General features: G+C 44.6%; 1 protein-coding gene across 2 annotated transcripts in view; it reads left to right on the top strand.

The window, feature by feature from the left end:
• Positions 16,164 to 25,858, top strand: part of SLC25A16 (solute carrier family 25 member 16) — a 39,069-nt gene continuing 29,374 nt past the window's right edge. Inside the window, exons 1-2 of one of the 2 annotated variants that reach the window (XM_021072451.1) lie at positions 16,164 to 16,691; positions 25,725 to 25,817. In XM_021072451.1, coding sequence (XP_020928110.1) covers positions 16,571 to 16,691; positions 25,725 to 25,817 — 214 coding nt within the window. In that variant the 5' untranslated portion in view covers positions 16,164 to 16,570. The remainder of the gene's footprint in view (positions 16,692 to 25,724; positions 25,818 to 25,858) is intronic. The other variant, XM_021072452.1, reaches the window with a different exon arrangement.

Here is a 25,858-nt window from a genome sequence, read left to right as displayed (position 1 = left end):
CCCCCAAGGTCTTGAAACACTTTTCAAGCATCTCTTTATAAACTGATCATTACCGGTATGTATTACGCAGCTCATTTTGTGTCGGAGACTGGAACTGTGGAAGAGGGGAAGAGGCACTGGAGCGACCAGCAGAAGCTGGTTAGTTAAGGAGGACGAGGAGTTGGGGGCGGGGGAAAGATTCCTAGTTCAAAGATACCTGTTCTCTTGTTATACATTGATTTTTATTGGGTCAGAAATACCCAATTTGTGTTCCCCATCACCGTGGAAATTGGCCTGTGGCCGGCCAGCAACTTCCTGACCACTTTTTGTAGAAATATATGGATTGCTCACAGCCCTTAGACGCCGAATCCTTTGGGAGTGTGGGTGAGAGGGAGGGATGGGAGGGAAGGAAGAGAGGAGAGAGGGAGAGAAATCTAGCCCAGTCCCTCCCCCCGACACGTGAAGTGGCAGCGGCCCCTGCCACCTCCGGCCCCAGCCCCTCACGTGCCGCACGGCGGGTCCCCGCACCCCAGCTCTGCGCACTTCCCACCCTTGGAGGGAAGTGGGACCGATGCGAAGGCAAGCCAGCGCGTTCCGCAACCGAGCAGCGCACATCGGAGTTTTTAGAAGGTCATTTTGACAGAACACTATTCTCTTCCCTACTCTCTTCTTCCCGGATTGGCTTAATTCCGGGTCAACCTCTGGCAAGACTCCCCTACTACCTTCACTCCAAAACTTCCGTCCCTGAAGCCCCCTCCCCGAAAGGAGACAAGTGCCAAATGTTTTCCCAACGAAGCGGCCCCCTATATGAGCATGGGGAAGGGAGAAAGCTTGTCTGGGGATATGCTCCAGCAAGGGTCAGCCCAGGCTCCCCATCAGAAACTTGACCAAACTCTTCCCCTTCCTCAGCCGGAGTCACCCGGACCTCGGATTCTCCTAAGAGGATCATTAGCGCGCACAGTCCGGGATCTCCCCAGGCCACACTTGCCCTCCCCAATCCGGTTTCCAGCGGGGCCCAGGGTCCTAGCCCAGGGCGCCCCCGCTCTCCCCACCCTGTGCAGCAGCCCGGCCTCGGGGCTGGCGGCAGCGTCCTCCGGCCAGGGGCATTGTTTACCACCCGCAACAAAAGCGCCCCAAGCGGCCCTGGGCGGGGGGTCGCCGCGGGGAGCGGGCCCACCCTGAAGCTCCGGTGGACCCTAGGACGCCGAGCCCCAGCCCTCGTCCAGCCCCAGCAGTTCACTGCCCCTCGCCACCCCTTCCGGCCTCGGCGTACGGTCTCCGGACCCCTGCCCTCTGCCCCGGCTCCAACTCACCACTGGCCCACTCAGGCTCCGAGGGCAGCGCGGGTCCCCCGAGCTCCAAGCCTGTACTAGCCCTCAGGCAAACTTTCCAACTTGCGCTGGTCCCCAAAAACTTCGGAGCCCCGGGGCCCCGGCGAGCGCGAAAGGCGCGGGCGGGCCCGGGGCGGACACCTACCGGCCGCCTGGCAGGGTCAGGGCCCGAGCCCCCGGAGTGGGCGGCTGCTTCCCAAAGGTCCACAGTGAAGAGGCAGGTAGAGTTGCATGACTGGGGCGGGGCAGGGGGCGTCCCGGGGGGGCAGACCCTGGAGCAGAGGGGCCCAGCCGCTGCGCTCACAAAGCGGCGCGGGAGCAGACTGCTCTTCCACTCCCCGCCAGGTCAGCCCCCCGGAGTAGCAGTGTCTCCCCAGGACAGACCTCGGGGAGTGAAGCTCTGCCTTCCCTGGACCCTGCACCGCTGAGAGAGAGGCAAAACGCGAGCTGGATTTCCCCAAACTGGAGCTGGACTCCCCTCTCGACCCTTACCCCGCCCCCTTGGCCCTCCTCCGGCCCAATTTTTTTTTTTTTTTTTTTTTTAGGTCAAAGGAAAATGTTGGAGAGGGAGAGGAGGGGGTGAGGTGTCAAGGTTTTCTTGTCATTATCTTTTTTCCTAGGGGCTGTCGGGCTGAGAGAAAAGTTTTAGGGGCTCTAAATGGATGTTTGTAGATACATTAACGGGATGCCTGGTCAGGGATGACACCATCGAGCAATATCTGGGTCGCAAGCAATGGAAAACTGCCCTCAGCACCTAAGAGAGAAGCCAGAGGAGGGTTGTGTTCCCTGACTCAGAGCTTGATGTCTGCAAAGGTCATCATAACATTTTTGTTAGTTATATGCCCCTGTACCTTGGCGGTAATTCACTTTACGGAGGAAGAAATGAAGGCACGAGAAGAAGTAAGTTTTCATCATTAGGAGGAATAACCAGTGGCATTACCCCAAAAGACTGACTGAGGCATCTCAATTTCTCCTGAAATGTTTGATGACTGTTGTTTCTTCCAGCAGTCAGTTATTAAACAGCAATAGGAACCTAGATCTTTAATGGAGTCACTGTGGTAAGGAAAATGCTGTTCATGGAACAATCATTCCTCCCAGGTCAAACGTCAACAGAAGAGAAAGACTCATTCTATTATTGCCTTTCACACTATTCTACCCCCGTTTTGCACATCATTTTTATTCTTTGTTGTATCTGTTTTAATAAGCATAACCAGATTGCTCTTTTGAAAAAGATGCCTAAACTTTTAACCTTCCTCATTGATTGATTAATTCAAGTTTATTCTTGAGCTAGGATCTAGGCATACAGTTAAGTAAAATTTGCCTCATACCCAGGAGGAACACACATTCCGGGTTGGCAAGCAGAACAAATTAGTGATTGCCCTACAGTGTTTTCAGTGCTACAGTCAGAAAACTTGATTGGAGAAAGAAATGTGGTGTTTAAAATAAATGTTATTTGTAAAAATGGACTCTTCTCAGTCAATGTTTCCAAAAGCCTGATTGTTAATATCTTGTCAGACAAAATCTCCTAGGACCTAACTGAACAGAATATTGAGAGAATGTGACTCAAAACTTGATTTTCTTAAGGCAACAAAAGGAGAAAGACTGTCATGGACTAGCAATATCCTGGCTTTTGCTAATTAATTGAAATTAGTAACTTTTAAAAGTACAGCATTGAGAAAATCACAAAGATGTAGAAAAATATCCATGGCAATGCTCATTCTCTTAATTCCATCCAAGTTAGTTGAGTCCATACTACTTATCAGACACAGTTCCTTACTTTGGGGAAAATCTCTGCCCTTGTAATGCTGCATTCAATCATGGAAGGAGGTGAGGACAGACAACAAAGAAGGCTAGAAAGCAGGGAGTACTGGGAAAGGCTGAAAGGGTTTTCTATATTCTTTTTCTTTTTCTAAGGAAATATTGTATTAAAAACAAGAATGGGGGTTCCTATTGTGGCACAGAGGGTTAAGAACCTGACTAGTATCCTGTAAGGATGCAGGTTTAGTCCTTGGCCTCACTCAGTGGGTTAAGGATCCATTGCCCCAAGCTGTGGAATAAGTTGCAAATGTGGCTCGGGGCTTGGATTCAGTGTGACCCCCCTAGTCAGGGAACTTCCAGTCCTAAAAAGACAAAAAAAAAAAAAAAAAAAAAAAAAAAAACAGAAAATACGCATGAAGCAGGAGTTGGTATTTCCTTGTCAATTTATTGGCAAACACAGACCCTAATCCTTTTTCTCACCCAAGTTTCTAAATTGAATAAGAAGATTGTCAAGAATACACTGGTTATGGAGTTCCCATCTTGGCTGAGTGGTTAACGAATCCGACTAGGAACCAGGAGGTTGTGGGTTCGATCCCTGGCCTTGCTCAGTGGGTTAAGGATCCGGCGTTGCCATGAGCTGTGGTGTAGGTCGCAGACGCGGCTCGGATCCCACGTTGCTGTGGCTCTGGCGTAGGCCAGTGGCTACAGCTCCGATTGGACCCCTAGCCTGGGAACCTCCATATGCTGTGGGAGTGGCCCTAGAAAAAGGCAAAAAGACAAAAAAAAAAAAAAAAAGAATACACAGGTTATGTATAACACCTGGCAGGTACAAACCAAAAGACACTTTGGTGGAGAGGTGGAAGAAAGTGGAAATCAAATTGATATTCTGAGAAGAAAAAAACTGAGATTGCCAGAATTGGTTTTGGAAAGAAGTGGAAGAATTAGCATACCTTCTTAGTGACTGTAGAGCATGAAGATGTATTCTGGTTATGAGAATGAAACAAGTTCTTTTATGATAGAGTCAGCTTCCAAAACGGCAGAATCCCAAATCAAGAACTGAATTTGGTAAAAGTCAGTCTGTTTTGGTGAAAGCTCCTTCTCCACTGCCTATGACAGTATTAGGCCATTTTCTCCATTTATACCACATCCAGCACCTTTAATGGTAAACTTTCCAATCCACTAATTTGCTTGTTCTCTTAACCTCTCCCAAACTCAACCTGGAATCACCTCAGCTTGACTTCTGCATCCCCATCATCCATTTTCTCTACTGCTTGCAAGGAGCAGAACTCTGTGGGAGCCTTAGCTAGCTTTGAAAAAAAAAAATTTTTTTTTTTTTTTGTCTTTTGTCTTTTGTCCTTTTAGGGCCACACCCGTGGCATATGGATGTTCCCAGGCTAGGGGTCTAATCGGAGCTGTTGTTGCCGGCCTATGCCACAGCAACACCAGATTCAAGCCGAGTCTGCAACCTACACCACAGCTCACAGCAATGTCAGATCCTTAACCCACTGAGCGAGACCAGGGATCGAACTCGAAACCTCATGGTTCCTAGTTGGATTCATTTCTGCTGCGCCACAACGGGAATCCCTAGTTGGGTTCTTAACCCTCTGAGCCACAATGCGAACTCCCAGCTTTGAAATCTTAAGACCTAAATCTGCCTGAGGTCTTTATTTCTCCTCAAAAATCCATATTTGAGAAGATTTTCAGTCTCTTCTTGCCATGGAAACTGTTCTAAGCATTCATTTTCCAAGCTGTCAAGAGAGGCAATAGATTTCCTTTTTTATTTTCTTGGGTTTTGTTTGTTTTTGTTTATTTGGTATGACATGCAGCGGCTTGATGTGGGAGCTCAGTTCCCAGACAAGGGATTGAATCCGAGTTGCAGTGGGGAAAGGGCCAAGTCCTAACCACTAGACTACCAGAGCAGACCCTAGATTTCTTTTTTTTTTCTTCCAGTTTTACTGAGATATAACTGACATACGACACTGTATAAGTTTAAGGTATATATTGATATAAATCATGACATGATTACCACAATAAATTTAGTGAACAAACTTTCTCATATAGATAGGAAATGAAAGAAAAAGAAAAAATATTTTTGCCTTATGAGGAGAACTCAGGGTTTACTCTCAGCAACTTTCATATATAACATACAGCAGTGTTAATGATATTAGCCATGCTGTGCATTACTTCCCCAGAACTTTTTTATCTTATAAATGGAAGTTTGTACCTTTTTTTTTTTTTTTTTGTCTTTTTGCTATTTTCTTTGGGCCGCTCCCACGGCACATGGAGGTTCCCAGGCTAGGGGTTGAATCGGAGCTGTAGCCCCCGGCCTACGCCAGAGCCACAGCAACGCGGGATCCGAGCCGCGTCTGCAACCTACACCACAGCTCACGGCAATGCCAGATTGTTAACCCACTGAGCAAGGGCAGGTTCCGAACCCGCAACCTCATGGTTCCTAGTCGGATTCGTTAACCACTGCGCCACGACAGGAACTCCGGAAGGTTGTACCTTTTGACCACCTTCATCCAATTCTCCCTCCCCCCAACTCCTCACCTCTGGTAATCACAAATCTGATCTCTTTTTCTATGAGATTATTTGCTTTTGAAGTATAATTAACCTACAACACTGTGAGATCCTGGTGCACAACATAGTGATTCAATATTTCTATACATTACACAATTGATTTTTTTTTTTTTTTTTTTTTTTTTTTTTGCTGTACTTGTGACATCTGGAAGTTCCAATGCCATGGACTGAATCCAAGCCACAGCTGCAGCAATGCCAGAATCTTAACCCACTGTGCACAGTGGGAACTCCACAATTTCTTATTTACTTTCCCTCCCTTCCTTAACAGTACTATTTCCTCCCTTACCTGAAATTTCTTCCCTGTTAATATGACCTGCTGCCCATTATCTAGTGCTCTTCAGCCGTACTGTTTTATTTGAGCACTTTTGAGGGGGGCATGCCCATGGCATGTGGAAGTTCCCAGACGGAGGACTGAAGGCACAGCTCAGCAATGACCCCAGCCACAGTAGTGATGATGCTGGCACCTTAACCCACTGCACCACAAGGGAACTCATCATTTGAGCATTTTTACTACATTAATGAGCCCTTTTTTCTAGCATCTTCAGTCTCTTCTTCATTAGCTTCTTCTCTGCTGTGTAAAGGATGTCCATGTTTATCTTTTTTTTTTTTTTTTTTGTCTTTTTGCTTTTTCCAGGGCCACTCCTGTGGCATATGGAGGTTCCCAGGCTAGGGGTCTAATCGGAACTGTAGCCACCAGCCTAGGCCAGAACCACAGCAACGCAGGATCCGAGCCACGTCTTAGACCTACACCACAGCTCACGGCAACGCCGGATTGTCAACCCAGGGATCAAACCCACAACCTCCTGGTTCTTAGTCGGATTCGTTAACCACTGCATCATGACGGGAACTCCTGTCCATGTTTATCTTGCTCAGATCATGCCTTTGTCTTTGCTCTGCCATCTACCTTTAGCTCCATTTCTCTCCATGACAAATTTGATTTCTTACAGTTTCTCAATTATTCTCCCAAGAATTCTGTGACACCTATAGGCCATCCTTCTCCCCCTTCTATTAGTAAGTCCAATCAAAATGTGTTCACCATCTTCTCTCTTTGGATGCTTCTTCCTCAGAGCCCCCTCAACCCCACAACTTCTTCAGGACTCCTCATCCAGCAGAAGACTTACAAAGCTGACTCTCCAGCCCTGAATGTTTCGTTCTATAACCACTATCTTCAAGCCCTGAAATCATGTGCTATGTTCCTGATCTATTTCTTTTCATTTTCACCTGAGACATTGCTAGGACTTGCTCTGCTCTAATTCTTCTTTCTCCTTATGTCTCATGTGGTGATCTCTACAAAGTAGGCACATAAAAAACAACTGACTGAGGAGTTCCTATTGTGGCTCAGTGGAACTGAATCTGAATAGTATCCATGAGGACGCAGGTGTGATCCATGGCCTCTCTCATTGGGTTAAGGATCCGGCATTGCCATGATCTGTGGTGTAGGTTGCAGACATGACTTGGATGGATCTGTGTTGCTGTGGCTGTGGCACAGGCCAGCAGCTACAGCTTCAATTCAACCCCTAGCCTGAGAACTTCCACATGCTGCAGGTGCAGCTCTAAAAAGCAAAAAAATAAAAATAAAATAAAAAAAAACAAAGGACAATTATTTCTGAACGTTTTCTTCCCCTGCCTCTGAGAATTCATTTAAAGCTCTCTTGATTACTTGGTGATTCTTTTTTTATAAGCATTCTTCCTCCAGCTTTGTGAAAAGAGAGAATAGAAAAACTGGGACAGGAGTTCCCATTGTGGCTCAGTGGTTAATGAATCGACTAGGAACCATGAGGTTGTGGGTTCGATCCCTGCCCTTGCTCAGTGGGTTAAGGACCTGGTGTTGCCGTGAGCTGCGGTGTAGGTTGCAGATGCAGCTTGGATCCCATGTTGCTGTGGCTGTGGGGCAGGCCAGCAGCTACAGCTCTGATTAGACCCCTAGCCTGGGAACCTCCATAGGGCTGCCCAAAAAATGGCAAAAAGACAAAAAAAAAAAAAAAACAAAAAAAAACTGGGACAGATACAAGTCCACCTGAAATGTCCCTCTCCCCCCGTTCATTCCTCCCCTTCCTCTATATTACTCTCATTCTTACCAGCTTGGCAAACTTATTATCTTCATGGCTCAAAACCTAGCTCACACAGCTCCCTATCTGTGAAGCCTCATGTAATTACCCAGGTAGAATTAGGAGTTTCCTAGCTCTCTCAACACTGCTTCTGCAGCATCTCCCTAACTCTGTTATAGCAGTTCTTGCACACTCCCCTCCAGTTACCAAATTCTATGCCTCTTAAAGGACTTACTGGAGTTCCTGTCGTGGCACAATGGTTAACAAATCCGACTAGGAACCATGAGGTTGTGGGTTCGGTCCCTGCCCTTGCTCAGTGGGTTAAGGATCTGGTGTTGCCATGAGCTGTGGTGTAGGTTGCAGACGCGGCTTGAATCCCACGTTGCTGTGGCTCTGGTGTAGTCCGGTGGCTACAGCTCCGATTAGACCCCTAGCCTGGGAACCTGCATATTCCGTGGGAGTGGACCTAGAAATACCAAAAAGCCAAAAAAAAAAAAAAGAAGGACTTACCTTTCTTTTTACATTCTCAGTGCTATCTTAGCACTTGGCACAAAGATACCCAGTAGCTCAAGAAATATTGTTAAATGCCTCTCAGAGCTCCTATTATAACCTATGACTGCAATTATACAATTCTATATGTTTGCACAAATGAAGCTGATTTCTTGGTAAATTTCACAGTGTCCACAATACCTTAAACATGAGGGAAAATTAAAGAACTTACTACAGGCTTATACAAAGCAGGGGCCTCCTGCTTATACAAAGTAAGGACCACGTCCTATTCCTTCCCATTTACATAAGATGCATTTCAAAAATGCTTGTCCTTGGGAGTTCCCATTGTGGCTCGGCTGGTTAAAGACCCAACCGTGTCTTGGTGTTTCAGTAAGGATCCTAGTTCAGGTCCCTGGCTTCACTCAGTGCTTTGCTGCAAACTACAGCGTAGGTTGAAGGTGTGGCTTGGATTTGATCCTTGGCCCTAGAAACTTTCATTTGCCTTGGGGCAGTCAAAAAATAAATAAATAAATAACCCACAGAAAAACAAGAAACAAAACCTCAACCCTACCAAATGGGGGTTGAGGTTATATAACCCCCTAATGATAACCTACTAATGATCACCCTTTCTCAGCATTCATGAAGAATAGTATTGAACTTAATTTATACCCACTGATATGTAATGTTGAATTTTTCATTAATATAGTATATTGCAACATTTCATTTCCTTAACTACCTGAAAGCTTCAGAGTCAGACATATCTTTTATTTCTTTTGAGTCTTATCTTTCTATAGGAGCTCATACTATAATACTCTCAATAAGTACTGCTGACAGGTCAAATATTGATTGTCAGAAGCAACTGGATAATATCTCTAAAGCATTTAGAGATCGAACCCGCAACCTCATGGCTCCTAGTTGGATTTGTTTCCACTGCCCTACCACAGGAACTCCTGGGCTTCTTAGTGTATATTTAACTCCCCCCCCCTTTTTCAGCAGCACCCATAGCATATGGAAGTTCCTGGGCTGGGGATCAAATCTGAGCTGCATCTGTGACCTACGCCACACCTGTAGCAATGCCAGATCCTTAACCCACTATGCCAGACTGGAGATCAAACCAGCGACTCCACAGAGACCAGCCAGATCATTAAACCACTGTGTCAACTCCTATACATTCAACCTATATATCTAACCCTATATTTAACTTCTTTGACTTTGCCCTAAATCACCAACAAACTGATTCTCTTCCAGTGATCCCAGCCTCAGTGATTCCATCCAGTTATGTTAACCAGGATCCTAGGAATCTCCTTTAACATCTCCCTTTCCTCAGCCCCCTTACTGAATCCATCACCAAGTTCTGTACATTTCATCCCACTTCAGTGTGTCTCAAATTCATCCACGTCCCTCCATTCTCATGGCCTTTTGATCAATTGCCACATTTTACAACAGACCTTTCACAGACACTTTAGTACCTATACCATTATTCAGGCCATGGCCGGAATGATTTTTTTTTTCCCCCTTTTTTGGCCATCCTGAGGCATATGCAGTTTTCACGCCAGGGATCAGATCTGAGCCACACCTGGGACCTATGCCACAGCTGTGGCAAAGCCAAATCCTTTAACCCACTGTGCCAGGCTAGTGATCGAACCTGTGTCCAGAGATGCCACCATGGGAACTCCTGGAATGACCATTTTGAAACATACACCTCACCATGTCAACCACAGCTTAACACTGGTTTCATGCTGCCTTTAGGGTCATGTTAGGACTCCCATTATGGCTACAAGGCTGTCAGTAGCTTTAAGACAATTTAGCTATTTCTCTAAATCAACTTGTGTCACAAAGCTTCTAGTTCTTCCCACTCCAGCCTCAGGGCTTTCTTCTGTAACTGCAAACCAATAATTCCATTTTTATAAACCGGGAAATTTCATTTGCAGGCAAGTTTCATTTTAGGCAAGCAAGCACTTCTATAGTTCTCCAGTCTAACAGCTCCCTCTACTGTCTCACACATTTCTCAAGGTAAGTGACCTGTCTGAATCCTGGAAGGACAAAATATGGTAATGTATTCCAGGTTGCGATCAAACCTTTGAAGATATCAAACTACCACCATAGGCTCTGTTTGTTTTTCCTGGAATGCTTGTTCTTTCTCCTTTCCTCATTTAAGCCCCAGTTATTCTTCACTTTTGAGTTCAAGTATCACTTTCTTAAGGAAATTTTCCCTAAACTTCTTGCTTAGATCAATCCCTATTTTAAGCATTTATGTATCATCATGCAATAAGACTTTTCTTAGAAGTACTTATCCCAGTTTCAATTTTACTGTGGTAATTTTATTAAGATTTCTTTCCCACTAGAGTTTAAGCTCCTTGAAGTGCAGAGACCTCTTATTTACTATTCTGTCTCTGATGCCTAGCACCTGTACAGGAAATACCTAGTGAGGAACAACAAAAATAAATTTGGTCATGTCTCTAAATAATATACGTACTTCATTGCTATACCTAATTGTAACTACATTGAGATGATGTAGTTCCACTTCTGAAATATACAGAAAACTCTTACTTATCTTTCAACGGTCAGCTCAAGTTTCAAGCTTTTCCTAACCTCGCCTCACCCCGATAGAACAGGTCTCTCGCCTCTTTGTACCTTATTACATGCCATACATACCCCTAATACAGGATAGGTAACTGACAAAACTATATTTACTTTTTTTTTTGTCTTTTCTAGGGCCGCACCTTCGGCATATGGAGGTTCCCAGGCTAGGGGTCGAATTGGAGCTGTAGCCACCAGCCTACACCAGAGCCACAGCAACATGGGATCTGAGCCGCGTCTGCAACCTACACCACAGTTCACGGCAACGCCAGATCCTTAACCCACTGAGGGAGGTCAGGGATTGAACTGGAAACCTCATGGTTCCTAGTCAGGTTTGTTAGCCACTTCGCCATGATGGGAACTCCTATATTTACTTTTTTGTAGCTGGTTGCTCTCTTACCAAAGTCTTTGTAGGAATTTTTTTTTTTTTTTTTTTTTTGGCTACACCCGAGGCTTGCAGAAATTCCTGGGCCAGGGAGTGAACCTGTGCCATAGCTGGGACAGGAGCCATAGCAGTGACAAGCATGGATCCTTAACTGCTGGGCCACCAGGAAACACCTGTAGATAGTTTATCTTTTTCATTTTTATAGCTTGACTATCTAACATAATGCCTGATGCACAGTGGGTAGACAGTATATAAGTATTGAGTAAATAAATAATGAGGTGTTCTGCAGGTCTAGGGGTGCACATGCTAAGGAAATGATAAGAATATAGCACCTACTATGTGCTGAGCACTCTAGTAGGTCCTTTGCCTAAATGATCTTATTTGATATTCACATCATATCTGGGGGGAAGGATCACCCACATTTGAGAAATTAGAAACTGAAGATAAGAATTTATTAAGTCCCAAGATCACTTACCTTCTAAGTAGAGACCTAGACATTCAAAGTTTCTGTTCTTCAGACTTGTGGTTGCCAAGGGAGAGGAGGAGTGGGGGATGGACAGACTGGGAATTTGGGATTAACAGATGCAAACTATTATATATAGAATGGGTAAACAACAAGGTTCTAGTATATAGCACAGGTAACTATATTCAATATCCTATGATAAATCAGGATGTATACATATATATTACTGAATCACTTTGCTGTAAACAGAAATTAAAACAACATTGTAAATCAACTGTACTTCAATAAAACATGTCCAGAGAGCTCCTGTCATGGCATAGTGGAAACGAATCTGACTAGGAACCATGAGGTTTCGGTTCGATCCCTGACCTCACTCAGTGGGTTAAGGATCTGGTATTGCCTTGAGTTGAGGTGTAGGTCACAGATGCAGCTCGGAAATGGCATTGCTGTGGCTGTGGCATAGGCCGGCAGCTGTAGCTCCGATTCAACCCCTAGCCTGGGAACCTCCATATGCCATGCGTGTGGCTCTAAAAAGCAAAAAAAAAAAAAAAAAAAAAAAAAGTTAATGATCTGTAGTTTATTTATTTATTTTTGTCTTTTTGCTATTTCTTAGGCCGCCCCTGCGGCATGTGGAGGTTTCCCAGGCTAGGGGTCGAATCAGAGCCATAGCCACCTGCCTATGCCAGAGCCACAGCAACGCAGGATCCGAGCCAACCCCTGCGGCATGTGGAGGTTTCCCAGGCTAGGGGTCGAATCAGAGCCATAGCCACCTGCCTATGCCAGAGCCACAGCAACGCAGGATCCGAGCCGCATCTGCAACCTACACCACAGCTCACGGCAATGGCGGGTCCTTAACCCACTGAGCAAGGGCAGGGACCGAACCCGAAACCTCATGGTTCCTAGTCGGATTCGTTAACCACTGCGCCACGACAGGAACTCCTAATCTGTAGTTTAAAGGAGACTACCTGGGGGTTCTCATGTGATTCAGTGGGTTAAGGATATGAGTCGTCATTGTAACGGCTTGGGTTGCTGCTGTGGTGCAGTTTGATTCCTGGCCCAGGAACTTCTGCATGCATGGGAGTGGCCAAAAATAAAAATTAAAATAAATTAATTAAAAATAAATAAATAAATAAAAGATACCACCTAACATTAGACTTAAAGATGGTTAAGGTCTATGACAATGTTTATTAAAATGGCACATTTGATTCCTCTGTCTTTCATGAAATGTTGGGATTTGGAAGAAGTTTTCAAAGAAGGCTTTTTAGGTAGTTATTGTATTTATTATTATGTATTTATTGTGTATACTGTATACAGTCTATATGGTATTCATACATTGTCCATATTTTAATTAATCAATTAATTAATTTACCACACCTGCAGCATATGGAAGTTCCCTGCAGTTGGAGCTGCAGCTGCCAGCCTATGTCACAGCCTCAGCAACACTGGATCCAAGCTGCATCTGGGACCTCCTCTATATCTTGTGATGAACCCCAATCCTCATGGACACTATGTTGGGGCCTTAACCCACTAGGCTACAAGGTGAACTCCCATTTTAACCCTTTTTTTTTTTTTTGTCTTTTTTTTTTTTGCATTTTCTTGGGCTGCTCCAGTGGCATATGGAGGTTCCCAGGCCAGGGGTCGAATCAGAGCTGTAGCCACCAGCCTACACCAGAGCCACAGCAACACAGCTCACAGCAACACCGGATCCTTAACCCACTGAGCAAGGCCAGGGACCGAACCCGCAACTTCATGGCTCTTAGTCAGATTTGCTAACCACTGAGCCACGACGGGAACTCCTTAACCATTTTTAAGTGTACAATTCAGTAGCATTAATTATTTTTACAATATTGTACAACTGAGTTCTACCCCTGGCCTGGGAACCTCCATATGCCGCGGGAAGCGGCCCTAGAAAAGGCAAAAAGACACACACACAAAAAGAAAATATATTTTTGGTAAAACACTCGTCATGCTGGTAAAAAAAATCAGAGGTGGAGTGATTTATTATGTTCCTCACCAAACTATGTAGATGTTCTCTGGGCAAGTAAAACTTAGCTTGAAATAATTTATGTCCAGCTTAAGTACCTGAACTATTTCCAGAAATGTGTATCTGTATGTATTTTTTTTCATTTGAGCAGGAGTAAGGTTCTATGAGCTTCTGAGATTTTATGTTTCTGTACAGAATGATGTTTATCACTGTAGCATTCTGGTAGAGTTTTTACAGTAGTTTTTATTGGGCTTTTTAAAATGCTGACTTTTAACATAGCTGCTCAGGGGTTAAATCAGATTGCAAAAGCCGATCTGACTCTCCATATTACTACAAACATATACACGTTTGTTTATACTGAGCTGCAGGGGACATATAAGTACACTTTAAACTTTCTTAAGAAAGTGAAATGTGGAGTTCCCATCGTGGCTCAGTGGTTAATGAATCCAACTAGGAACCATGAGGTTGCGGGTTCGATCCCTGGCCTTGCTCAGTGGGTTAGGGAGCCGGCGTTGCCATGAGCTCTGGTGTAGGTTGCAGACTCAGCTCGGATCCCAGGTTGTTGTGGCTCTGGCATAGGCCAGTGGCTACAGCTCCAACTAGACCCCAGCCTGGGAACTCCATATGCCGCGGGAAGTGGCCCTAGAAAAGGCAAAAAGGCCAAAAAAAAAAAAAAAAAAAAAAAAAAAATGTTTCGCAATGATGTTGCCATCTAATCTTGACCTACGCTTTTCAACCAACAAAATCTCTGTTGGTGTGTGTGCTACCTTTTTCCCAACCTGTGAAATCCATATCTGGGTGAATCCCTAGGTCCTTTAGCAGCATCATGTCAATAGATTCACTGCAAGCAGGTTGCATGCCTCAGGTGTTTATCCTTCTGCTTCTAGTAATCATGTGTGTGGAACATCCAGGGCAGCACAGATCTCATTAGAAGGGGAAAAACTGCCAACACGGTTTCTTGGTAAAAATCCTAACTTAATGTTGTATCTCTGTTAGTTGTAAAGAGGTGTCAGAATGAGAACAAGTTTTTGCTCTATGAATATGTACTGTGATGTCTGAATCCATTTAATCCATCCCTCAAGAAATGCTTAGAACTGTGACCAGGCATCTAAAATACCACTCCTTGAGCATATAAGGAAACACTGCACCTGTGGGGAAGCAAGACTTGTATTTGATCAGAATATGACAACTTGCAGAAAAAAGCCAAAAAAAGTCTAGTGGTTCAGGTTTATGCTGTATTTTGAGATTCTGTTCTTGTTCAGACATAGCTCTATAGAAACACTGGCTCTTGTATATTATGATCAAATTTGCACATGACTATCAAATCCATTAAAAGCTAACCTTAAAAAAAAGGGCATACCATAAAAGTGAAAAAAAAAAAAAAGAAATCTAGACCCATCATTAATGACTAAATGTGGCTAGAAACACCTTGCAGAGGCATATATGGGTGGAAAGAGAAACGGGACCAGTGCCAATAATAGTGAAGGTTGGAGTAAGTATTAATGAAAATCGTGATAATTTCTGACAGAGGATAAAAGTTCAGAACAACTGTGGTCACAAAGAATAGGGATGAATTGGAGTTCCCGTCGCGGCGCAGTGGTTAACAAATCCGACTAGGAACCATGAGGTTGTGGGTTCGGTCCCTGCCCTTGCTCAGTGGGTTAAGGATCCGGCGTTGCCGTGAGCTGTGGTGTAGGTTGCAGACGCGGCTCGGATCCCACGTTGCTGTGGCTCTGGAGTAGTCCGGTGGCTACAGCTCCGATTGACCCCTAGCCTGGGAATCTCCACATGTCGTGGAAGCGGCCCAAGAAATAGCTAAAAAAAGACAAAAAAAAAAAAAAATAGGGATGAATTTTGCTCAAGTTGGAAGTGATGAGGGATTCATAGCAATAGAATAGTGTCCATAAGGGGTGGTTAAAAAAAGTACAGTCTTGTAATACAGTAGGGCTAGTAAGAAGAAACGGAAGTTCCTGAGAGTTTAGGAGCTGGTAGTGGGTAGAGCGGTGGAATTTGAGTGCTAAGCATAAGACAGAGATTCAGAACCTCCTGGCAAGTCAGAAGTATTTGTGTAATTCACAGAGCCCCAAAGAAAGAAGAACTTGCTTCAGCAACTATTTCTTTGGCAGAGGTGATGGGGTGGAATTGAAGCTTCCTGGTGAACCGTTAGGGAGGCAGAAACAGGCTCAGCGAGAAGCTCAGAGAAGGCAGAGGTGATTTGGTGGGAGAGACTACAATTTCAGAGGTTCCTGGAAAGAGTGAGCAAAGGCTGGAATTTTTTGTTGTTGTTGTCTTTTTGCCTTTTCTAGGGCCACTCCCGCTGCACATGGAGGCTCCCAGGCTAGGGGTCTAATAGGAGCTGTTGCTGCCAGCCTACACCAGAGCCACAGCAACGCCAGATCCGAGCTGCGTCTGCGACCTGCACCAGAGCTCATGGCAACGCTGGATCCTTAACCCACTGCGCAAGGCCAGGGATGGAACCCGCAACCTCATGATTCCTAGTCGGATTCTTTAACCACTGAGCCACGAAGGGAACTCCTGGGGCTCATTTTTAGGAAGGTCATAAGCAGCCCGCTGGACGGTTCCAGGTCAGTGGTCAATACAGGTCAACGGACGGTGGAGGACTTTCTGAGGTGGCGGGTTTTGGAAGGACCTTCTTGCTGGCCATGTTTCCCTTCCTCCGTCCGTAACAGAAGAGGCCTGAAGAGTGACTCCAGCCAGAAGCAGGGATTTTGGGTGAGGCCGGGGCGTGGGGACACGTCCAACGTGGGGGTGGGGGGAGGTGACGCCCCCTTCGGGCCTTGATCCAGGCCCCGCCTCTGGCGTACGCCATCAGCCCGCGCCGCGCTGCACCGCCGGCGGTATTCCGTCCCGCCCGCACGGCGGCGGGGTGCCCTGTCACCGCCTGCTCTGGGCATGGCTAGGGCTCTTGGACTGTGAGTTGGCGACCAAAGCTCCTGCGCGGCCCTGATCCTGATGGCGGCGGCGGCGGCCCTGGCAGCGGCCGAGCCACCTCCTGCGATGCCGCAGGCAGCAGGAACCGGAGGACCCGCCGCTCGCCGAGACTTCTACTGGTTGCGTTCCTTCCTGGCTGGAGGTGGGTGTCCGTCGGGAGGACCTGGTCGTACCCCGAGCTTTAGGGGCAGGATCCGGGGCAGGTTGGGTGCTTGCGGCCGCGATGACATTCTCGGACTTGGGCTGTTTCAATGCCCTGCCAGGTGTTTGCCGGGACCTGCTATAACCTCTTTCTATAATCAATTGAGTAATCTCATCAGGGTCCTGCAGAGGAAGGGCCTTGAGCTGTCGCGAAGCGGTAGGGGACCTGGAAGGGCTGAACCGGGCACCCATTCTTCAGGGTTGGATAGCCGGGAAAATAGAGGACTCCCTTCAAAGACTCCAGGGTTTCAGTGAAACATGCTGGGAGCTCCTTTCTTGTATAAAGACCATGAACGACTGGTGTAGAATTGGATTTTGCTGTTTGCTTAAAAGAAAACAAATATTGGAGGACAGCTTATTTTTTTTATATAATGATTTTTATTTTTTTCCATTATAGCTGGTTTACAGTGTTCTGTCAGTTTTCTACTATACACCATGGTGACCCAGTTATACATACATGTATACATTCTTTTTTCTCACATTATCATGCTCCATCATAAGTGACTAGACATAGTTCCCAGTGCTACACAGCAGGATCTCATTGCTAATCCATTCCAAAGGCAATAGTCTGCATCTATTAACCCTAAGCTCCCAATCCATCTCACTCCCTCCCTCCTCCTTGGCAACCACAAGTCTATTCTCCAAGTCCATGATTTTTTTTTTTTTCCTGTGGAAAGATTCATTTGTGCCATATATTATATTCAAGATATAAGTGATATCATATGGTATTTGTCTTTGTCTTTCTGACTTCACTCAGTATGAGTCTAGTTCCATCCATGTTGCTGCAAATGGCATATTTTATGTCAGAGTAGTATGAGGACAGCTTATTAAAAATGACTAGGAAATTGTGCAAAACTGTCTACAACCAAAACTGCTTCCGGTGATTCTAGCAAACTGTGCCACAGCTGCTTGACGGTTAGCTGGTGCAGCCCTGTTATTGGTGTGACTGTGGGCCCAGAAGGTTCATAATGTCTCTCAGATTGTTTGGGTTGTTATCACTTAATTTTTTGTTAAGGCTGGGAATTTGTTTTCTCAGCCTGGCTGGTGAAATTTCTCCAGGCCAGGGGTGGAAATTGTGCCACAGCAGCGACTGGAGCCACCTTAACCTGCTGAGTCACCAGGGAACATCAAGGCTGGGAATTTTATTTTGTTTTAGTTGTTGTTGTTATTGTTTGGCCTCATCCGGGGACATGTGGAAGTTCCTGGTCCAGGGATTGAACCTGCACCACAGCATTGACCCAGGCCGCTGAAGTGATAACATCAGATCCTTAACCCACTTTGCCCCAAGGGAACTCCAAGGCCAGGAATTTTAAAAATTCCACATTATGGAGTTCCCATCATGGCTCAGGGGAAACAAATCTGACTAGCATACATGAGCACGCAGTTTTGATCCCTGGCCTCACTCAGTGGGTTAAGGATCCGGCGTTGCCGTTAGCTGTGGTGTAGGTCGCACATGGCTCGGATCTAACATTGCTGTGACTGTGGCAAAGGCCAGTGGCTACAGCTCCGATTTGACCCCTAGCCTGGGAACCTCCATATGCCACAGGTACAGCCCTGAATAGACACACACACACAAAATCCACATTATGAGGAGTTGTAAAAAATAGCTGGGTGTTTCCTTCTTGGCTCAGCAGTTAATGAACCCTACTAGAATCCATTAGGATGCGGGTTCGATCCCTGGCATCTCTCAGTGGGTTAAGACCTGGCGTTGCTGTGAGCTGTGGTGTAAGTCACAAATGTGGCATGGATCCCACATTGCTTTGGTTGTGGCATAGGCCGGCAGCTACAGCTACACCTCCGATTTGACCCCTAGCCCGGGAACTTCCATATGCCGTGGGTGCGGTCCTAAAAATACACATACATACACAAAAGGTATCTGTACACTGCATTAGTATTAAGAATTATTTTGTTCTGTTGATAAAAAGGACATTCATTCATTCATACAAGGAATATTTGAGTGCCTGCCCTGCATCTGCTACATGCTCAGTGTACATCAGGGAACAAAACAAAGATCCTAGAGTTTACATTGGTTGGGAAGTTGTGGTGAGAAAGACAATAAACAAAAATGAAAAAAATAAGTTATATAGTATATTAGAAAATGATGGTGGGAGTTCCCTGGTGGCTCAGCAGATTAAGGATCCGGCATTGTCACTGCTGTTGCGTTTGTTTGATCCCTAACTCTGGAACTTCAGCATGTGGTTGGTGCTTCCCCCCCCAAAAAAAAAGAGAAAAGAAGAAAGACAAAGTAATGAATGGAATGGGAGGAAATAAAAAGAGAATGGGGCAAGGAAATGGAGAGACTAAGTGGGTACAGTATTACCCAATAATAAGCCTCACTGGGAGGATGAATGACACTTTAGCAAAATTGAAGTGAGGAAGTTTATTTAGCAAGTTTATGTCTAAGGAGGAACATTCCAGGTGGAGAGAAAAGCTAAAACAAAGGCTTCAAAGTCAGGGAGGGCCTTTTCAGTCCAAAGAACAGGAGAGAAACCGATGTGGCTGAAGCCAGGTGGTTTTGATGGGCGAAGGAGGTTAGAAAGTTAAATGGGGCAAGAAATGAAAGGCCTTGCAAACCATTGTAAAGATTCTGACATTTAGGAGTGAAGTAAGTAGCTATTGTAAATCTTTAGTACAGAAGTGACACAATATGATATGTTTCCAAATGATGCCTTTGGCTGCTCTGTGGAGAATAACTGTAGGAGTGTAATATGGAAGCAGGGGGAGAAGTTTGATGGTTATTGTGATAGTTTAGATGATGGATGGTGGTGACTTGGATCAGGTTAGTAGCAGGGGATGTGGTGAAAAATTGTGATTATCTGGATATAGATAGAATAAATGATTTTCTGACAGAATGAGATAGGATAAGGAAGTCAAGGGAGATTGATTTTGATCTGAACAGCTGAAAGGATAATCTTGTCATTGACTGAAATGGGAAGGCTGTAGGTGGAACAACTTTCATGATAATTGTGGAGGGAGATTAGAAGTTCAGTGTTGGACATACTACATTAATTTTTTTTTTTTTTGTCTTTTCTAGGGCCGCTTCCACAGCATATGGAGGTTCCCAGGCTAGGGGTCGAATCGAAGCTGTAGCCGTCTCCCTACACCAGAGCCACAATAACGTGGGATCTGAGCTGCGTCTGCGACCTACACCACAGCTCATGGCAATGCCAGATCCTTAACCCACTGAGCAAGGCCAGGGATCGAACCTGAAATCTCATGGTTCCTAGTCGGATTCGTTAGCCACTGCGCCACGACGGAACTCCCACATTACATTTTGTAATGTTGACTAGATATTGAAGTAGAGTCTTGGTAACATGTAAGCAAGGATAGCAACCAGGACTCTCAATATGCTGCTGATGATAATGCAAATTGGTAAACCACTTTGGAAAACTGAGCAGTTATCTTTAAAGTTTAATATTTGTATACCATATGATCAGCAGCCCACTCTTAGGTATAGAGCCAACATAAGTATTTCTGTTCTTATCTGTAATATTCATAATATCCCCGAAGCAGAAGCAACCCAAATATCCATCAACATTGGAATGTGTAATTAAAATATGGTATCATCATACAGTGAAAACTATGTAGCACTGAAAATGAGTAAATTCCTGCCACACCAACAACGTGTATGAATCTCACAAGCATAATATCGAACAGAAGCAGCCAAATGTAATGTATACTGTGTGACTTTATTTGCATAAAGTTCAAAAACAGCCAAAATTGTTAGCCAAAATGTTGTTAGACCTCAGAAGGCTGATTGGTTATCTCTGAGAAGGCACAAATAGTGATTTGGGGAGTATAGGAGAAGGTCTTCTGGGAGGCTGGTAATGTTCTATTTTTTTGATTTGGGTTGACCTTATGTGGGTGTATTCACTTTGGTGGAATTAAGTGGCATACTTAACAATGAGTGCACCTATCTCTATATATTCTTACACTTGACTACATAAAGTCTTTTTTTTAATAATTGCTTTTTAGGGCCACACCTGTGGCATATGGCAGTTCCCAGGCTCAGGGTCCAATCAGAGCCGCAGCTGCAGTCTACACCACAGCCACAACAACATGGGATCTGAGCCACATCTGCGACCTATACCATAGCTCAGGACAATGCCGATCCTTAATCTACTGAGTGAGGCCAGGGATGGATGGATACTAGTCGGGTTTGTGGTAGCTGAGCCACACTGGGAACTCCCATAAAATCTATTAAAACGAGGAAAAAAAATTGGAGACAGCAAGTGTAGGAAATTCTGCAATGGAATTTTTTTTTTTTTTATTTCATAGCTGTACATGTGGCATATAGAAGTTCCAAGGCCAGGGACTGAATCCCAGCTGCAGCTGTGACAATGCTGGATCCTTTAACCCACTGCACTAGGCTGGGGATCGAACCTGTGACTCTGCAAAGACCCCAGCTATTGCAGTCATATTCCTAACCCACTGTGCTGCAGTGGGAACTCCTGCAGTGGAATCTTGATTAAGCTGTGTACTTTTTAGAACCTTGCACAATTCTTTTTTGTTTTTTATATAGTTTTTTTATTTTAACATCAGGTTTATTAAAGTATATTTTATGTACAATAAAGTTCACCCTTTCTTGGGTGTGCAGTTAATGAGTTTTGACAAACATGTTTTGTAATGACCACTGTTATCAAGATGGAGAATGGTTCCATTACCTCCAGTTATTTCCACTTTCATTTGTATTCATGCCTTGCCTCTCATCTCCAACCCCTGGCAGCCACAGATATATTTTCTGTCTCCATAGTCTTGCCTTTTCCAGAATGTTGTATAAATGTGATTATACATTTACATATACTAATACAGTATGTAGTATTCTGAGTCTGGCTTCTTTTACTTAGCAGAATGCATATAAGTTTCATTCAGATTGTGTGTATCAGTAGTGTGCTGCTTTTTGTTACTGAGTAGTATTCCATTGTATGAATTTCCCCCAGTTTCAATCTGTTGATGAAAATTTACTTTGTTTTCTAGTTTTGGTTATGTGAATCAAGTGACTGTGAAAAGTTGCACACAGATTTTTATAGCCATTATAGGCTTTCCTGGTGCAAGTGATATGAGAAGATATCACTGGGCAAGTTATTTAATCTTTCTGTGCCTCAGTCCCCCCCCCTTTTTTTTTGTCTTTTTAGGGCTGCACCGGAGGCATATGGAGGTTCCCAGGGTAGGGGTCTAATTGGAGCTGTTGCTGCTGGCCCATGCCACAGCTCACAGCAATGCCAGATCCAAGCCCCACCTGCGACCTACACCACAGCTCATGGCAACGCTGGACCCTTAACCCGCTGAGCAAGGCCAGGAATTGAACCCTAAACCTCATGGTTTCTAGTCGGATTTGTTTCCGATGCGCCATGAGGGGACCACCTCCCCCCACCCCCTCAGCCTTTAAATGGGAAAATAAGAGTACCTACCTCAGAAGATCTTAACGATTAAATGAGAAAGTACCTGTAAAAGCTTTGGCACAGGAGTTCTCACTGTGGCCTAATGGGATTGGTGGCTTCTTGGGAGCGCTGGGATGCAGGTTCCATCCTCAACCTGGCACAGTGGTTTAAGGATCTGGCATTGCCATACCTGCAGTTTAGGCTGTGACCGTAGCTTGGATCCGATCCCTGGCCCAGGAACTCCATATGACTTGGGGCAGTCAAAAAAAAAAAAAAAAAAGAAAGAAAAAGAAAAAGAAAGAAAAGCTTTGGCATAGTGCCTGCAATTAAATCTCCTTGCTTAGTATCTGGTAAACAGGAAACCATATTTGTTCTGTTTGTGTTTTTTTGACCATGCCTGTGGCATGCAAAGTACTGGACTAGGAATTGAACCTGTGCCACAGCAGCGACGGTGCTGGATTCTTAACCCACCTAGCCACCGGGGAATTCCTATACTTGCTATTTTTTTTTTTTCTTTTCTTTTTAGGGCCACATCCATGACATATGGAAGTTCCCAGGCTAGGGGTCGAATTGGAGCTGCAGCTACTGGCCTACGCCACAGCCATAGTAATGCCAGATGCACCCTGCATCAGCTTGTGGCAATGCCTGATCCTTAACCCAGTCAGCAAGGCCAGGAAATGAACTTTCATCTTCTTGGATACTAGTCAGGTTCTTAACCCACTGAGCCACAACAGGAATTCCTCCCATACTTGCTTTTTATTGTTAATTAGTGGCCTTTGGCAAATATCTTAATTTCAGTTGCTCAAAATGAAGATAAAAGCTGCTTGACCTTACTCAATGGACTTTTGTGATTAATTGAGCTATAAAGTAATGCAATAAGCAAGTCACGGTACTATTAAAGGAAACTACTTATTTAACATATTCTAAATAATTTTTATATAGTTAATTCATAATGACTGGGAATATAATATATAAAACAGAATATTCTGAAACCAGATACACCTGAATGCAAATTATTTTTAGTTTTTCCTCAATTTTAAGTGGCCATGACTATTAGTTTAAATAAGAGAAACTTGGAGTTCCCATCGTGGCTCAGTGGTTAACAAATCTGACTAGGAACTGTGAGGTTGTGGGTTTGATCCCTGGCCTCATTCAGTGGGTTAAGGATCTGGCGTTGCTGTGACTGTGGTGTAGGCTGGTGGCTACAGGTCCGATTGGACCCCTAGCCTGGGAACCTCCATATGCCGTGGGTGCTACCCCTTAGAAAAGACAAAATAAAAAAGAATAAATACATAAGAGAAAATTGATGTAGAAGCTTATATGTGGACTTAAAATTTGAGTAGGCATTTATTTTCGAATATCTCAGAGTATGGATTTTAGCATCAATTGCATAAATAATTGATAAGTTATTAAGTAAATGTGAGTAAAGTTTGAGTCTTAGGTTTTAAAAAGTTTGTAAAGTATGACTGTGCATTCACTCATTCAACAAATATTTATTGAGTACCTGTTAAAGTGCCAGGCCCTGAACTGATCTGTGGGCATGTAATAGTGAAGAGACCTACAAAATCCCAGTCCTCTGTATCTTCTGGAACAAATGTGCAGTGATGAAGAGCTTAACATAATCATAAAAATGACAAGGACTTTTTTTCTGTCTTTTTTTTTTTTTTGGTCTTTTTTTTTGCCTTTTTTAGGGCCACTTCTGCGGCATATGGAGATTCTCAGGCTAGGGGTCTAATTGGAGCTGTAGCCACCAGCCTATGCCAGAGCCACAGCAACTCGGGATCCGAGCTGCGTCTGCAACCTACACCACAGCTCACGGCAACGCCAGATTGTTAACCCACTGAGCAAGGCCAGGGATTGAACCCGAAACCTCTTGGTTCTTAGTTGGATTCGTTAACCACTGAGCCACGACGGGAACTCCTTTTTTCTGTCTTCTTTAGGGCCACATCCCTGGCATATGGAAGTTCCCAGGCTAGGAGTCAATCGGAGCTATGGCTGCTAGCCTATGCCACAGCCACAGTAATGTGGTAGCCAAGCCACGTCTGTAACCTATACCACAGCTCAATGGCCATGCTGGATCCTTAACCCACTCAGCGAGGCCACGGATTGAACCTGTGTCCTTATGGATACTGACTAGATTTGTTTCCTCTGAGCCATGACAGGAACTCTAACAAGGGCTTTTTTTTGCTCCATCCAAGGCATGTGGAAGTTTGTAGGCCAGAGATCGAACCTACACCACGGGAATGACCTGAGCAACAGTAGGGACGACATTGGATCCTTAACCTACCGAACCACCAGGGAACTCCTGGGGGCCTTTTTAATAAGGGCATTAATTCCTTTAATCAACTTCCTAATCAACCTCCTAAAAGGGGGGTCCTAATCATGAGGGTCCTAACCTTTCTCCTAAAAGTCCCACCTCTAATCACCATCACTGGAAATTAGTTTTCAACACATGAATTTTAGTGGGACGCAAATAGTCTATAGCAGAAGTTCCTGTCGTGGCTCAGCGGAAACAAATCTGACTAGCATCCATGAGGATGCAGATTCAACCCCTGGCCTTGCTCAGTGGGTTAAATATCCACCATTGCCATGAGCTATGGTGTAGGTTGCAGATGTGGCTCAGATCCCACGTTGCTGTGGCTGTGGGATACAGCTCCGATTTGACCCCTAGCCTGGGAACCTCCATATGCCTTGGGGATGGCCCTAAAAAGACAAAAAAAAAAAAAAAAAAAAAGGAGTTCCCGGCGTGGCGCAGTGGTTAACGAATCCGACTAGGAACCATGAGGTTGCGGGTTCGGTCCCTGCCCTTGCTCAGTGGGTTAACGATCCGGCGTTGCCGTGAGCTGTGGTGTAGGTTGCAGACGCAGCTCGGATCCCGCATTGCTGTGGCTCTGGAGTAGGCCGAAGGCTACAGCTCCGATTCAACCCCTAGCCTGGGAACCTCCATATGCCGCGGGAGCGGCCCAAGAAATAACAACAACAACAAAAAAGACAAAAAAAAAAAAAAAAAAAAAAAAAAAGCATCCAAATAGACTATACAATCTATAGCAAAAAGTTTTTATATTATATTGCCTTAGGAGCATGCCAAGCAAATAGGGCTGACCTGGATTCTGATCTATGCTAAAGCCCATGTATGCACTTTACTGTCATCCATATGTCCACACATCAGCCTTTGGTAGAGACCAAATACATAATTGCTGAGTGTATAAATGAATGACTGAATTTTATGGGTAAAATTTGGTTGTTTTAATGAGTACTCCTCTAGAAGAGGAAGACATTACTTCAAACAGAGCCTTATAGGTGGGTTAATACCTCCAAGTGTATTTCTCCATAACCGCATTTAGCAAGAATCCAGTGTTCATCAGGAATTAGAGGGCAAGTTTACATTCTCTAAACTTATTTTCAAGTCTGATGTGCTCAGTTACTAAGTTCTAGAGAATAAAGGCCTATCATCTATATGTTGCTGCCACTGGGAAGTTACCCATGGAGATCAAATTAGAGATTAGAAGGTATGCTAGCTGAAAAAAATAATGATTTCTATCTGAAAAAAAAAATGGTATGCAATTTCTTCCTGATCTTTTCAAAATTTTCAGGTATTGCCGGGTGCTGTGCCAAAACAACAGTTGCTCCTTTGGATCGAGTAAAGGTTTTATTACAAGCTCACAATCACCATTACAAACATTTGGGTGAGTTAATGAATGCTAAAATAAAAATGAAAATTTTATCC

Source organism: Sus scrofa, chromosome 14 (genome assembly GCF_000003025.6).
Source record: "Sus scrofa isolate TJ Tabasco breed Duroc chromosome 14, Sscrofa11.1, whole genome shotgun sequence".
In the NCBI taxonomy this organism is placed as follows: Eukaryota; Metazoa; Chordata; class Mammalia; order Artiodactyla; family Suidae; genus Sus; species Sus scrofa.
Note: the sequence above shows the minus strand (reverse complement) of the source record. Positions and strands in the feature narration are given on the sequence as shown.